The following is a 13,579-nucleotide window of genomic DNA, read 5'->3' as shown; positions in this document are numbered from 1 at the left end:
TGCTTATAATTTCTCCTAACAGAAAGATAGGAGAAATATAGATTAGATATAGAAATATAGAAAGATAGTTTGTTTGATATTTCAAAATATCAAACAAACTATGACATTTTACTTGATTTCTATTAATAAAGCCAAATAAAAAGATAATGGGGAAAGATTCATTTCATTCTTTAAAGGAAGCAAGTAACAACTCTATAAAGGTTTACAGGGTTTTAAGAGGCGATGATAGTGATCCAAATAATGAACACGAAATCACAATGATGAGGTAATAGCATCTTCGAAATTCAAAGATACATGTGAATGTAATAGAATATGAGAAAATATAGATTCTATGATGATGATGATAATGGTACTTTATATCAGGGACAGCATATACATTTTTGAGGTTATAGAAACACGGAGAATGGGAAAACAAAATCATGATGAGAAATCCAGTGTATTCCATCATCCACAATACCCTAGTGCCCCTTCAGCTGGGCATTTGCCGATTCTACCAGTAAATTTGTAACAATCCTTTCAGGCCTGGAGAATTGTTCAGAAATCATCAAGGTATCTCTGAATTGGATATAGTATGACTATTAGGTGGAACTGGACAAATTCCGTAAATCTGTGCAACAGCAGCAATGAATCATTAGAATCCGCAAAATTTGAGAGGAGCAAAACTTTCATCCGATACATTGTGTTCATTTTGACGAAATCAGTTATAAAGTTAGCAATTAGAGAGGTTGTTGAAAACTCTGTTACATAGATATACGGCAAAAATAAACATTTAAAAGCAAAGGGCTTGATTAGAAGACACTTCTGTAATCTTCCGAGACACTTGCAATGTTTGCGATATGAAAAACAAAATGCTGATGAAAAAAATGCATCCCCAAAGCATGCATGCCTGGTATGGGTCTTCTAAGGGCTGTCTCACTGGAGGAGACGTCGCCGCGACTCGTGCGACTCTAGAGACCAGGAAATGGCTTGCACTGCCACCAAGAAGGCAACTCCAGGGCCCCATTTCATAAAAGATGTTAGGATGGCAACTCTTGCCGGAATGGCAACTTCCCATAGCAACAGCCAATCAGGAAGCTGGATTCCAGGTCATTGCCATTTGACAATTGCCGTTCCAGCAAGAGTTGTTATCATATCAAACTTTTATGAAATGGGGCCCAGGTCGACGTCCGAGACGTCTCCCAACAAGGTGGCAGCTCACTTGCCAGGAAGTCACGGAGACGTCGCGACATCGCCGCGACGTCTCTGAGACTTCTTCTCAGTCACGAAGACGTCTCCGCGATGTCTCCAGTAAAGGTCGCCAACGGGTCTCCGCAAGGTCACGGAGACGTCTCGGGACCTCGCGGATAAAATTAGTCTCCTCAACTTGGCCGCTACCAAGGAGATGTCGAGGAGACTTCTCGGAGACCAGCTGGAGACTAGAAAAAAAAAAGGCTAAAAAAAAAAATCAAACATGTTCGATTTCCACGCGACTTCCCGGAGACCAGGCTTGTCTCCAGGATACGTCGTGGAGACTTGAGTCGCTACCAGGTTGCCACCAGGTCGCAAGCCTAGTACAATTTGTATCCAAGCCAATGAAATACCCATTAAACCGAGTGGCATTCTTGAGTATGAAATCAAAAAGTGGGACTGAGCACGATCCAAATAATTATTCGTCACAACATTCGAACAAACCTATAACCAAGAGAATTTAGGAGGAAACAGGTAAGAAATAAACAGAATTTAAGAAAAATCTACATTAATTCACACATATCTGTATTGATAAGCCTTTACAATTCACTGTAATGTGCTCTTCAGGTGGTCTGTTTGAATAATGAGCTCGCGCAGGCGAAAAGTGAAAAACGTCACTTGCTGTTGACGCCGAGATTTCCGTTCGTAAGATTCCCAATATGAGCATGGTGAGACGTGAAATCTTTTGCATTTTCTGCTCAAGTGAGACGAAATTGAAATAAAACTAATATTTCTGAGATACGATGTAATTGATCAAGTAGAGGCGGTCGATGAGTAGTAGCTTCAACCGTACGTCCATGGCCCAATGAAGCCGATGTGAATCCTATATACCACCTGCTTTTAAAATTGACCATTCGCAGATTTTAGGGATGTTGCTTTCCTGAAGAGTTTAGTAGTTGCATGCATGGCAGACGTCGCAAATTAATGTACGTCATGTAAAACTTACTAAATCGTCCCGCTGGGAGGCAGCACAATGCGCCACCATTAATGTATCGACGCCAAGACTGGACAAGTACTCACGTGATGTCCCTAGCATCATTAGAGCCTTTAATTGTTTGGATTTGCCATGACGGGAAAGAACCTTAACCCAAGGCCACTAGGTGTATTCATATAATCGAATGTGTTCCTGCTGCGTAGTCCTCTTTTATCCTGTCCCCGTTCACACTCTTTTAGGTTTAAAACCAAAGTCCGGTTTGATTCTTGGTCAATGGCTGATAATCCTCACGTTCGATCTAATCGCGTCTTCCTCAAATACCTCATTACCACGAGAAAACACCTTTGTTCGGTTGACATGAATGTTGTTTGTGTAACGAGCATACGCGCACGACTGGAGCTGTGGTGAATGCAACCATTTAGCATGTACTAGTCCTCATTCCAGACTTCTGTATTCTAATCACAAAAGTCATACGGCACACATCATATTCATAAATCTCTTAATCATCTCTAAATGCTGCGCAATATGACCCTGGAAGCGACGCTGAGAAAGTCTCGTCGTTGAGGGAGCATTTTTCTCTCCGAAGATTAAGCCATTGAAAGGGACTGACAGTAAGTGAGTCTAATAGGTGCAAAACTAGCGCGGCTGTCAACTTTCTTTTCCTGTTATATGTCTAATGCTTTTCTTATCCTTGCCATGTCTTTCGCGTTTCTGACTTTTCCCCTGTACCATGGAGACAAGAGTTAGAAAAAACAACAATCAAAGACAGCCATTGACAGGTTATTATTGACAGGCAATCTTGCATCATTAGTGTTCCCCAACAGCAGCGACAACAAAAGGACCAAAGAACTGGAGGTGAAGATGAGATAAAATATATATATATATATATATATATATATATATATATATATATATATATATATATATATATAATATGTTAACGTTGGTGATAAATTACATGCCTTTTATCGACAGAAAGAATACACGAGGAACTTGAAGCGCGCCAATGGAAAAAAAAATATTGTTTGTGGCGACCGAATTTGTCCTCATTTAATTAACATCAGATTTACAAAATACACAGATCCAAATGGAGACACAGATTGTCCCTATACAGAAGGTGGTGAAAAAAAAAAAAAATCAAAGTAGATGAATGCTCTGTACAAAAACTCGAAACCTAAAGTTAAATGTATTTACTTCTGACCGTTTGCCAAAAGGATCCCCCATGTTGTCTTTGATATTTAAGGCTGTAGTAAGTTTCGGACAGTTCACAAGTTGTGAGGTTAAAAGGTAAAAGTCTTCCAACTTTGAGAGAGACAGAGAGAGAGAGAGAGGGGGGGGGGAGGGAAAGAGGGAGAGAGAGAGAAGGAGCTGGGTCAACGTCCTCTGTAATCTGTGTCAGTCTGCAAGGATACTGATGGAAAGATACAAAAAGTTTGATGAAGCATTAACTAATTTCGTCAGCCCTTATTTAAGAACCAATTTATTCTGCACAAGAACAATAATCAACGCTCAAACGCAACATCTATAGTTTGGTCGTAGTTCCCGAAAAGATCGTTCACGCTCACATTCGCACACACGTTTTGTTTTTCTTTGATATTTATTGATTTCATTCAAATCAATCATGAATCAGCCCATTCTCAGTGTAACATGAACAAAAACAATACAAATACAATTCAAAACACGAAACAAATCCATTTTTCAATTTATACTGCAAATAATCTCTCTTCAACATGAATAACTCGATTATGAATCAATCCCACTTATAATTCCTTCACACGAGAAAATAACTGACATATTATGCCAAACATATCCCGTGAATGTATTGAATCATGTAACTCATTCTCACTTACAAGAGCATATATGCTACATAAAAAACAAACAAAAATACATTATACAAATCTATAGAATGAACTCATTCATAAAAAAACAAAAAACAACGAAACACACACGCACACGCACACACACACACACACACACACACACACACACACACACACACACACACAGAGGCACGCACAATGATTAACCTCTTCAAGTGCATCATATGGGATCTTACTGAGTAAGTATTTTGGTAATTTACTCCATCCTTTACCGCGTGTATACTATGTCTAAATGTTGTTATGAACACTGATGAACGGTTGGCCAGTCTGCTTCTGTAACCATGACACCAAACTCTACAAATCGCTTTCATTTAAAGCGTTGTTTGTGGAGTAAACTAAAGCATTGTGATGGACAGGATGAAAAACAAGAAAAAGTGCATTAAAAGACAATAATGTAGAAAAATAGGCAGTAGGGGAAGAAAACGAAGATGAAGAGTAAAACGAAAAAGAGCAAATAATATTAAAAGGAGTCAAAGGGGGCATGAGCTTAAGCCCTTTTTGACTCCATTTTACTCCACTTCCACTATTGGGTAAGAAGTTTTCAGGAGCTCTTTCGCTGTACGAAACCTATAAAGGACATGACAGTTAAAGCACATAATATTGATAACAACACTGATGATAATAAAAAAGAGAAAGAATTCTAGATGATTGGGAGGAAATGGAGAAAAAGTTTGTTCACATGTTTAAATTTCAGACCATATTTAACATCTACTCTCACTGCTACGGTTTATTCGAAAAAAGTTGTTGTTTTCAGACAAGCTGGTGGTCTAGGAATCAGAGGAATGTGACATGTCCATGATCACCTTCCAAATATTGATAGCTGCTGCCCTAGGGCGTGACGATGTGACTGATTGGACAACGTAACAATCGATAAAATAACCTCGAATGTTTCAAATGGAATACATCTCTGGGAGTCAGCGTAGAGGGCCACAGTCCAACCCACGATGCGGTAATGTTCGTTGCAGATAGATCGGCTGTTCCAATCAAAGGTCTGAGACCCCTTCGTCACTAGCTCGTTTGTCTTCGACAATAACATCGTTATTGTTATCGCGATAATCTTTATTTATCATACTAACCACCATCAAGTGAGATCAAGCTGATTATGCAGGGGAGAAACATTGTGACTTTAATGCAGGCTATATTTCCTAAATTACTGTGTGACATGAGATATACGGAGTGGTAGGCGTAGATTCTGTATAGATGTCTGCTTAGTTACTTTTTTTTCATAAAGCTACACCACTGACACAATAATATACGAGCATACTGAGCTTTAAAAACAAAATCGATGATCGTAATGGCTGGCGAGAATAAGTCACTCCCAGACATCAAACTTGTGTGTATGATGGCTATGATAATAATAGTAATATCTTGATGATATTGACAGTAATAATAATCATAAAAATAATAATGATAATAATAATAATCATCATCATCCTTGTTATGAAAATTATTGTGTTATAATTGTTATTATCACTATCAAAATCATTATTATCATTGTTATTTTCGATTAAGATCATAAGTTGCAAGAAGTCAGTGGTTTTGGATATTTTGAAGTATAAATCAATCCTTGTCAAAGCTTCATGCAATCTTTAATTTCATTGTATTGGAGTGAACAGGAACTTTCATCGACCTTTGTGCTCGGAGCCATTTTCGTACACTTACTGTAGCCTGTCATAGAATGCAAGTCTTATTTCATCCTGGTTGATGTCCAAGATTGAACCTCATGCAGGAATATGACATAGAGTCTGCACTTTTGTATTCACTCAGGTGTGACAGACATACAGATATTACACACTTAATAAGTACGCGAGTCTGTATATATCCACACAAACATGTTCACAAACATGAAGACACTTTTATGATTCTGTGTGCTTGCTGCATATTTCAATGATGACCGAAAAACCAACCAACCAAACACGCAAAAACAAACAAACAAACAAACAAACAAGTTACTGGAACATGAAAATGCAGCTGGGATCGTTTCCGCAGGATGCTCGCATAAGTTTACATAGCATGAAATGACTACACTTAAGAATTCCCTTTTAAAAGGGAATGAGCAAACAGAGGGTACATGTATCAGGATGCATTTAGACACGCCAGATTTTATTAGAAGTAAATCACTCTCTGACCAGAAGGCAAGATCTATCAGTTCCTGGAGCAGAATAAAAATAAAGTTTTTCCCTCTTTCTTCCTTTTTTTTGAGCACTATTTGGGTAAATATTCATCATCCCAATCGTATGTGAAATTGCTTATTGCCATAATGCACTTGTGAAACATTCGCGAGTAACTATGTGGAAAAACAAAACAAAAGCAAAAACAAAAACAAAAACACACAGAGGGTATGCATAACCATGCTGGGAAGAGCAGGCGCAAAGTCAGTATTGGCAATTTTGGAAGGTGATTTTCGTTAGTTGACTCTTGTCTCTATCCAAAAAGGAACTAGATCCATTTTCTGCTTCCATGAAAGGATGAAACATTTGGCGGGTAACAGATTTTCATCTAGTTTAACAGTGATGCATTGTGACCATTCGGTCCTGAGGAGCAGGGCGATCAATCACGCATTCTCAATGACGGATCAATTTCGAGCAATTACTATCATACCTCCTATGTGACCATTTCATCTGATACCAAAAGTAACGAAACTAATGTAATGAATAGGGCTAATTATCCGTGGCGCGTTGTGCTAACCATACGGCGTGCAGCCTCTTTACCCCCATCCACACTGATCGCTCAATAACTTTTTGTGAAAGACAACTAAAGTAGGGACAAAACAAGAGAAATCAAATCTACACTTGGCGTGTCTCCCTGACAGAATTCTCAGATATAAACTGATCACATTTTGCTACCGATCAAAGTATTACGATTGGGGGGGGGGGGGGGTGGGGGCAAATAAGTGCTACAATGACAACAATTACAGGAAAAACAGACAGAACAAAGCAAGACTCCAGCTGTATGGAATCTTTAAATCAAATACCAGTACATTTCGAGGAACCGCGATATCCTTTTTCATTGTCCTTCCCCGATAACGGTCGAAAGGACGTAAGTGACAAATTATCAGACTGTTTGAAATTGAAGTAAGTCGTCCGTGGTAGATCACTAGCATTAATCTTCCTAAGACTAAAATCATTCGCCAATCCCCCAACCTCACCTGTAAAGGTATCACATCACTTTCTGGGACCCTCTTACATTTAGACATTTTAAACTATTTTTTTTTCTCGAAAGTGAGCTTCAACTGAAACTTTTCAGCTTTCAGCAAACTTCACATGATTTATAAATCAAACCCTGTCGATAGTGATTCACCCATTTTTTTATTTTTTTTTTTTTGTACGTGTACATTATATCAAACTCCTTTTTAGTGAAGTTTTTAATCTTTGATGATTTCGTTTTTGGTTTCAAGTAAAGTAAGTTAGCTATGATCCACATTAAGCCTTTGCTCCAATTTGTTATCTCCCCCATTATCAGTCTGTCTCTGTAATATGTATACATACATGCATGTTTGGGTTTTTTTTTCTTTTCTCTTTCTTTATGAATATTTCTTTGTGTGTATGTGTGTGTGTGTGTGTGTGTGTGTGTGTGTGTGTATGATGGAACTGCTTCTTACAAAAATGGCTTTCAATTTCTCATGTTTATTGGTATTATGTATCAATCATCGAAGATGTTTTCAGATTTGTAACACTCAGTCGAGTTAAACTTCGTGATAAGATCACAATTACTGTTTTTACTAAACGGTGGATTCAACTTATACTTATGACGACGTCTTCAGTATGTTTCTGATTGTTACGTGGTATATTTGATCACACTGCCGAATAAACTTGCTTACTGAGCACGTTCAAAGACTGGATATGTGAGAAACATTGAGGTGGAAACAAACAGCCTACATGTACGCCATACGGACAAACATTCACTGGCCTCCCTAGAAGTACACATTAATGCTAAATGAGCTTCATTGTTTAGATTAACGAAGCGCGAGAATTACATGGCATACATCATTTCAAGTCACGTACCCTTTCAAAAGAACGGTCTCACACCTTATAATTGAAAAGCCAACCTAAGAAAGCAGCGACATTGGTCACAATGGCATAATAATATGCAAATTAGATGAAGTGAAAGCGTTATAGCTTCACAAGTCATCCATTCGTACTTTTTTTTTTGCTTAAAGATGAAATGATAAAACATAATGTATGATATTTAACAATCTATATGCATATACGTTGTATTCATTTTCATCAAAATGTTAGAAGCCCCACAAACACTTGATTCTAAAGTTAGAAGTTGAAGTTATATAGAATAATTAGAAAAGAGATGACATCATATCGCCTTCTGTAATTTGCATGTTGTTGCGGGTGATACCACTGTTTGGCTATACATAGGGTCTACATATATGTATGTATATATATATATATATATATATATATATATATATATATATATATATATATATATATATATATATTATACTCTTCAGATTTTATTCAACTAAATATAGTTACCCGGGTACAATGAACGTGACTGCATAAAACGGAAATAGATTAACTGCAATAAGAAGTAAAAATGAAAGTGAAAGGAGACGTCGTTGAAGTAAAGAGTGGAATAGATTCTTTATTCGAACTTTCAGTTCGTATTTTGCAACGATAACATGGCAGCTGATACCATAATACACATCATTATGATATCACAAAACACCAAAGACATTAGATTGTAGTTTTTATGCCTCAGAGACAAGTCAGATTTCATCAAAGTCATAATTACCAAAGTCAGATGAGACTACCAAACAGTGAATCTATCTCATATAGGATGATATCATACGACAGGGGCTTATAGGTCCCTATGGGATCTTCGAAATTTAAAAAGAAAGTGTCAAATACGTGTACATGTAATCATAAGATCATACGATATTAATTGATGGCTGGTGGTGGCGATCTTTACCTGAACCTTTGACAAACTGATTCCTTTGTTTGGTCTTATAAAGTGGCATCCCAGGTTCTTATCCCAATGAAAAGTGCATATGAGATAGTTGCGGAGGAGTTTTGTTTTGTTTTGTTTTATGTGGAAAAGCTACGATAATGTCTGACTCCGACAAGATGCGTTCAAGATGACGAAGTCAAAAGAGAACCGTAACCTACCACAAGGTTCACATCATTGCAATGTCTAATCTTGTTCAATTCGTTACGCACCTTGTTACGTATCAGATCTTTCAAATTCAGCATGAAATTCTTCCGTCGAGATGTTTTCATTGCAACTGATTGACAAATTGTCCTACATCGATGTCGATGTAGGGTAATTTGTCAAGCAGTATCAGATCTTGTTTCACCAGAAATTTATGATGATGTCGAAAGAGGTGTGACAGGGAAATATGACCGGGACCGAAAGAGTGTGGCATTTGAAATTTTTGATGTGAGGGAAACGTACTTATTCATAGGTAATGTTGATGAAGGGAGTTTTGTGTGACTTTCCTTAAGAAGGTACTAAAACAAGAATAGTACTTTGTCTGAAATTGAGACTATTTGGATAAATGTGCCTTATGGATCTCTGGCTTAAGTGAACGTTCATAACCACAGTAAAAATCTGATAGAACTGCAAACATCTTTGCGATTTGACTCAAATTAAAATCACACGATCCCAGATTTCTACAGAATTCTTACCGTGATGATTATTACATTTCCCTGCCCAACTGTACGTGCCGTGTGAATCTTTATACAATATAATAGATATAATATCCTTTCAGCAGATCGCTGATATTCGTTCACGCATTACCTGTCAAAAAGAGACAGCACATGTCCCCTTGACTAGATTAATCAGATGCAAAAAGAAGCGAAAAAAGATGATAAGAAAATTGAACAAAACAAGATTGAGAAGTCTTTCAAAATTATATAACAGTCAGTGACAGTTACCGAATTCTTACTTTCCATTTCACAGATATAGCCAATGATGATAATACTCTTTCGTATATAGTTGTGCATCATGAGCGTTGCCACGATTGTCATGGATAGGCCTAATCAATGTTCACAATTCGTTAGTTTCAGGCCGTGCCGACTAACAGTCCGCGAGGGGCGGGGAAGTCGACGTCGGGCTCGACGGACTTCTGTGGCAGTGTTCTTTCGCCTTCGAGCGGAGATCGTCGATGCTCCGCCGCTTTATGGTTTCGTCCCCGAACGACCGCTCCTTCCCGGTCAACGACAAGCCGAACTTTGGAATGGAGAGCTGGAAGGACTGCGGCATAGTCAAGTCTTCGGGAGGATATCTCGACCACGGTGTGCTCTCCGTGACTTTCAGTCCATTCAAGGCGGGTAACGGAGGGGCGTGGCGCAACGCCATCAAGGAACCACCGTCACCGCCGTGCATGACCCCGCCCAGAAAGGGGTTAGGGATCCACATGCCGGGCGGGGTCGGGAGAGACAGCGCGCTCGGAAGTCCTAAACCAAGGGTGTGTCCCCTCATTGGCCCTCCCTCCCCACCCGACACGCGATTGGCCAACGACAGGAGTGACTGGTGATAGAGGTGCGGCTTGTCAAGCGGATACATGAAGGGGTCACAAATTTTGGGCGAGTCCATCACGAAGGATTTGCCATAAGAGCCCAGGATGCAGGGACTCTTTCTGTCAAGGACCTTTTCTCTCTTCCGCCATTTGGCCCTCCGATTCTGAAACCAGACCTGTAGAAAAACACACACAAAAAAATGGATAGCTGATCAATTAATCAGTGAGAAAAAAAGAGTCAAAGAAATCATCCACTTGTTCTCACCATTATCATTGCATTTTAATAAGTTTTGATGTAACACCTGATGACTCTACACTGGGACTGGCTTGTTGTTATTACTTTTCTCGCAATCGTTTAAAAGGAAATTAAACTTAATGTCACAGGTCTATAAGTTTATGAATCTAACCACCAAGGCTTTTTTATTGCACAGGATAAACCCGCTGGTATCAGTCGCTTTCACATTCACTCACTCTCTCAAATTTGGTCAAAGTTTACAAACATAAAATGTTACATCAATAATGTATAGAGCATGCCATTATAATCATCACATTCATAAAATGTGCAATCTGCGTGTACGTGGTATTTTACAGCACGTCCGTATACAAATTCTCCTTCCGCACATATTAAGTTTCTTCTGAAGCATCAGAAGCAAGTTTTTATCAACTTGCAGCGTGCTACATTTATGTGATTTTGATAAGCCGCGAAAGCCCGTAAACCCACTTCGCTATACATCCGTCAACATTGATTGAACACGAATCCGTTTAATTAAAGAGTCCGCTATTCCAATCAAACAATACCCGGACTTGTTGAAAATGAAAGTCGTTTAGCGTCATCACGCTTTTCAGATACTATATAGGGCTACTGCATGGATGAGCATTTTTTAACCACGTAAAGGATGCTTTTTCTTTTCTTTTTTTTTTCTAAACCAAACCACGGATAACGCGTAATTTGAACTGATGTAGGCCTATATAAAGTGTGATTTCCAACGATCTCCGAGCCCACTTTAGCAAAATCGGATTAGAAGTACGGACTTTCAGTACAAGAAATTTGTGGAATTTGATTATTTCCATAGATCAGTGATATCCATTAGTGGTAACCAAAACTTAAGATGGCAGACAGGATGACGTCAGACCCTCACATGTCTCTCACTAAATTCTGCGCAAGAATCTTCACTATGTAAGATGTATCTTTCGCATACAATTATTGCAGTCTTGTAATAACCTTATAGCAAGGTTTAGGACTTGGGTGTAAAAGCAACAATATTGAAGTATTAAACCCCTATAGTCTCTTTTTAAACCTTTTTAAAGACTTTTTATTTTGAAGTGTGTATATTTTTTGGGGAAAAAATGCGGCAATACGAGGACATTGCTTTTTTGCCAATTGTAAAAAATTGCAGAAGAGTAGGTCCTGTATCTGTATTATCATAATCATATCATTTTCTTTCATTTTCTTCTAAGAAAGAAACATTTGCACTTTTGTTTCGTTAAGATCCTGCTTTTACAAAAGAAGTAAATGTGATTAATAAACCCCTATTTGCCCATTCTACAAATTCTCGAAAAAATATACATGTATTAGCATAATTTTATAGTTTTACTTCCTTTTGATCTAAGAAACTTTTTGTGAAACGTCGTTCTTGTGTAAGTAAGATTTTAACGACAATCCTTTGAATGAACAATGTAGTGTAGTTTTTTTTCCCAAATTGTTTTGAACAAATCAAATGGACAGAATAAGAGAGTTATGTTCATTAAAAACATGTAAAACAATTAAATTTCATAAACATCATATATCTTACATTCGACGTTGGCTGAATTTCTATCAGTCTGACTTTACTTTCATTTATCACATGCAGTCAGCGTGATCACATTGCACCATAAACTGGCCGAAGAAATTATTTCTTTTCAAAATCTGGTATTTTGTCTTACCTGCACTCTAGACTCGCTAAGGTCCAGTCTCATGGCTAATTCTTCCCGCATAAACACGTCCGGGTACTGCGTCATCTCAAAGGCGCGTTCCAGCTGATGCAGCTGGAACGTCGTGAAGGTAGTCCTCGATCGCCGCAGCTTCCTCGACGACGGATCGGTAGCGGTGTCCCCCGCTGCCTGCCTGTGATCATCGACGGGTGATATCTGTGAGCTGTCGCTTGACATGGCCTGGTCTTCCGCGAGGACGTTGTCGGAATCAAACGCAGACGAGTGAGCAGATGAAGTTGGAGATATCAACGAGGGGTTCACATCATTGGACGATTGTTCTGCAGATGGGATGGCGTGCAGTGATAGGGGGAACCGCTTTCCCCTAAGATGTACAAGATTCGGAGGGGCCAACAGGGCTTGGTGTTCACTTTCGTCAACAGGCCCTAGGTGGACATTTCAAAGTAAAGTGATGAACTATTGTGATCAGAAATACACAAAATACGGCTATGGACTGAATAATATAGCGGTAAACTTTACAAAAGGCTATGTCATTTATAGGTTGCCGTGAAAGTTAAATATTGTCAGTCACCAGATATTCTATGAATCGTAGCGTACGAAACGCGCAGAAATCGCCATTTTTTGTGCCAACACTTGTTTTACTGTTCGCATAGAATAGGATGTTAATAATCCCCCAAAAGAAAATAACCAGTAATGCACAAACACGGTGTCTTTCATGATTCCAGCGTGCATTCTCCAACAACTCCAAAACTGTGCAAAACATTGGAATACATGCATTCCTCTGCATGTATTTGTAAGTAAATTAACGAAAGCATGACAGAAAACGAAATAAAACACTGTGCATAAACATTGTACCCGCCATGAACAAGGGACTTGAAAAATCATACATAAGTATATAGTTGTCAGTATGCGGTTGATATATAAATTATCTTCATTCACACAAGTACGCAAGTTTATGCATGCTGTTGTTTCACAGCTTTGCGGTCACGTGAAGTTATATCAACACATTTGTCGATTAAGAGATAATTCAAATTGCCAAGTTAAAAAAAAAAAACTGCAAGTTTTAACATCGTGTCTATGAAAGTACTGACATAACAGATAAATCAACGAAGTACGTGTACTTTGAAAACAACC

General features: G+C 38.5%; 1 protein-coding gene across 1 annotated transcript; it reads right to left on the bottom strand.

The window, feature by feature from the left end:
- Positions 1 to 10,074: 10,074 nt before the first annotated feature.
- Positions 10,075 to 12,664, bottom strand: LOC140231185 (retinal homeobox protein Rx-B-like). Its single transcript, XM_072311332.1, has 2 exons — positions 12,440 to 12,664; positions 10,075 to 10,692 (listed from the first exon to the last, which is right to left on the bottom strand). Exons 1-2 carry the CDS (start codon positions 12,662 to 12,664, stop codon positions 10,075 to 10,077), a joined length of 843 nt encoding a protein of 280 aa, XP_072167433.1.
- Positions 12,665 to 13,579: the final 915 nt, after the last annotated feature.

The sequence above is a fragment of the Diadema setosum genome, chromosome 7 (genome assembly GCF_964275005.1).
Source record: "Diadema setosum chromosome 7, eeDiaSeto1, whole genome shotgun sequence".
NCBI lineage: Eukaryota > Metazoa > Echinodermata > Echinoidea > Diadematoida > Diadematidae > Diadema > Diadema setosum.
The sequence above is the reverse complement of the archived record's forward strand: the minus strand, read 5'-3'. Positions and strand labels throughout refer to the sequence as shown.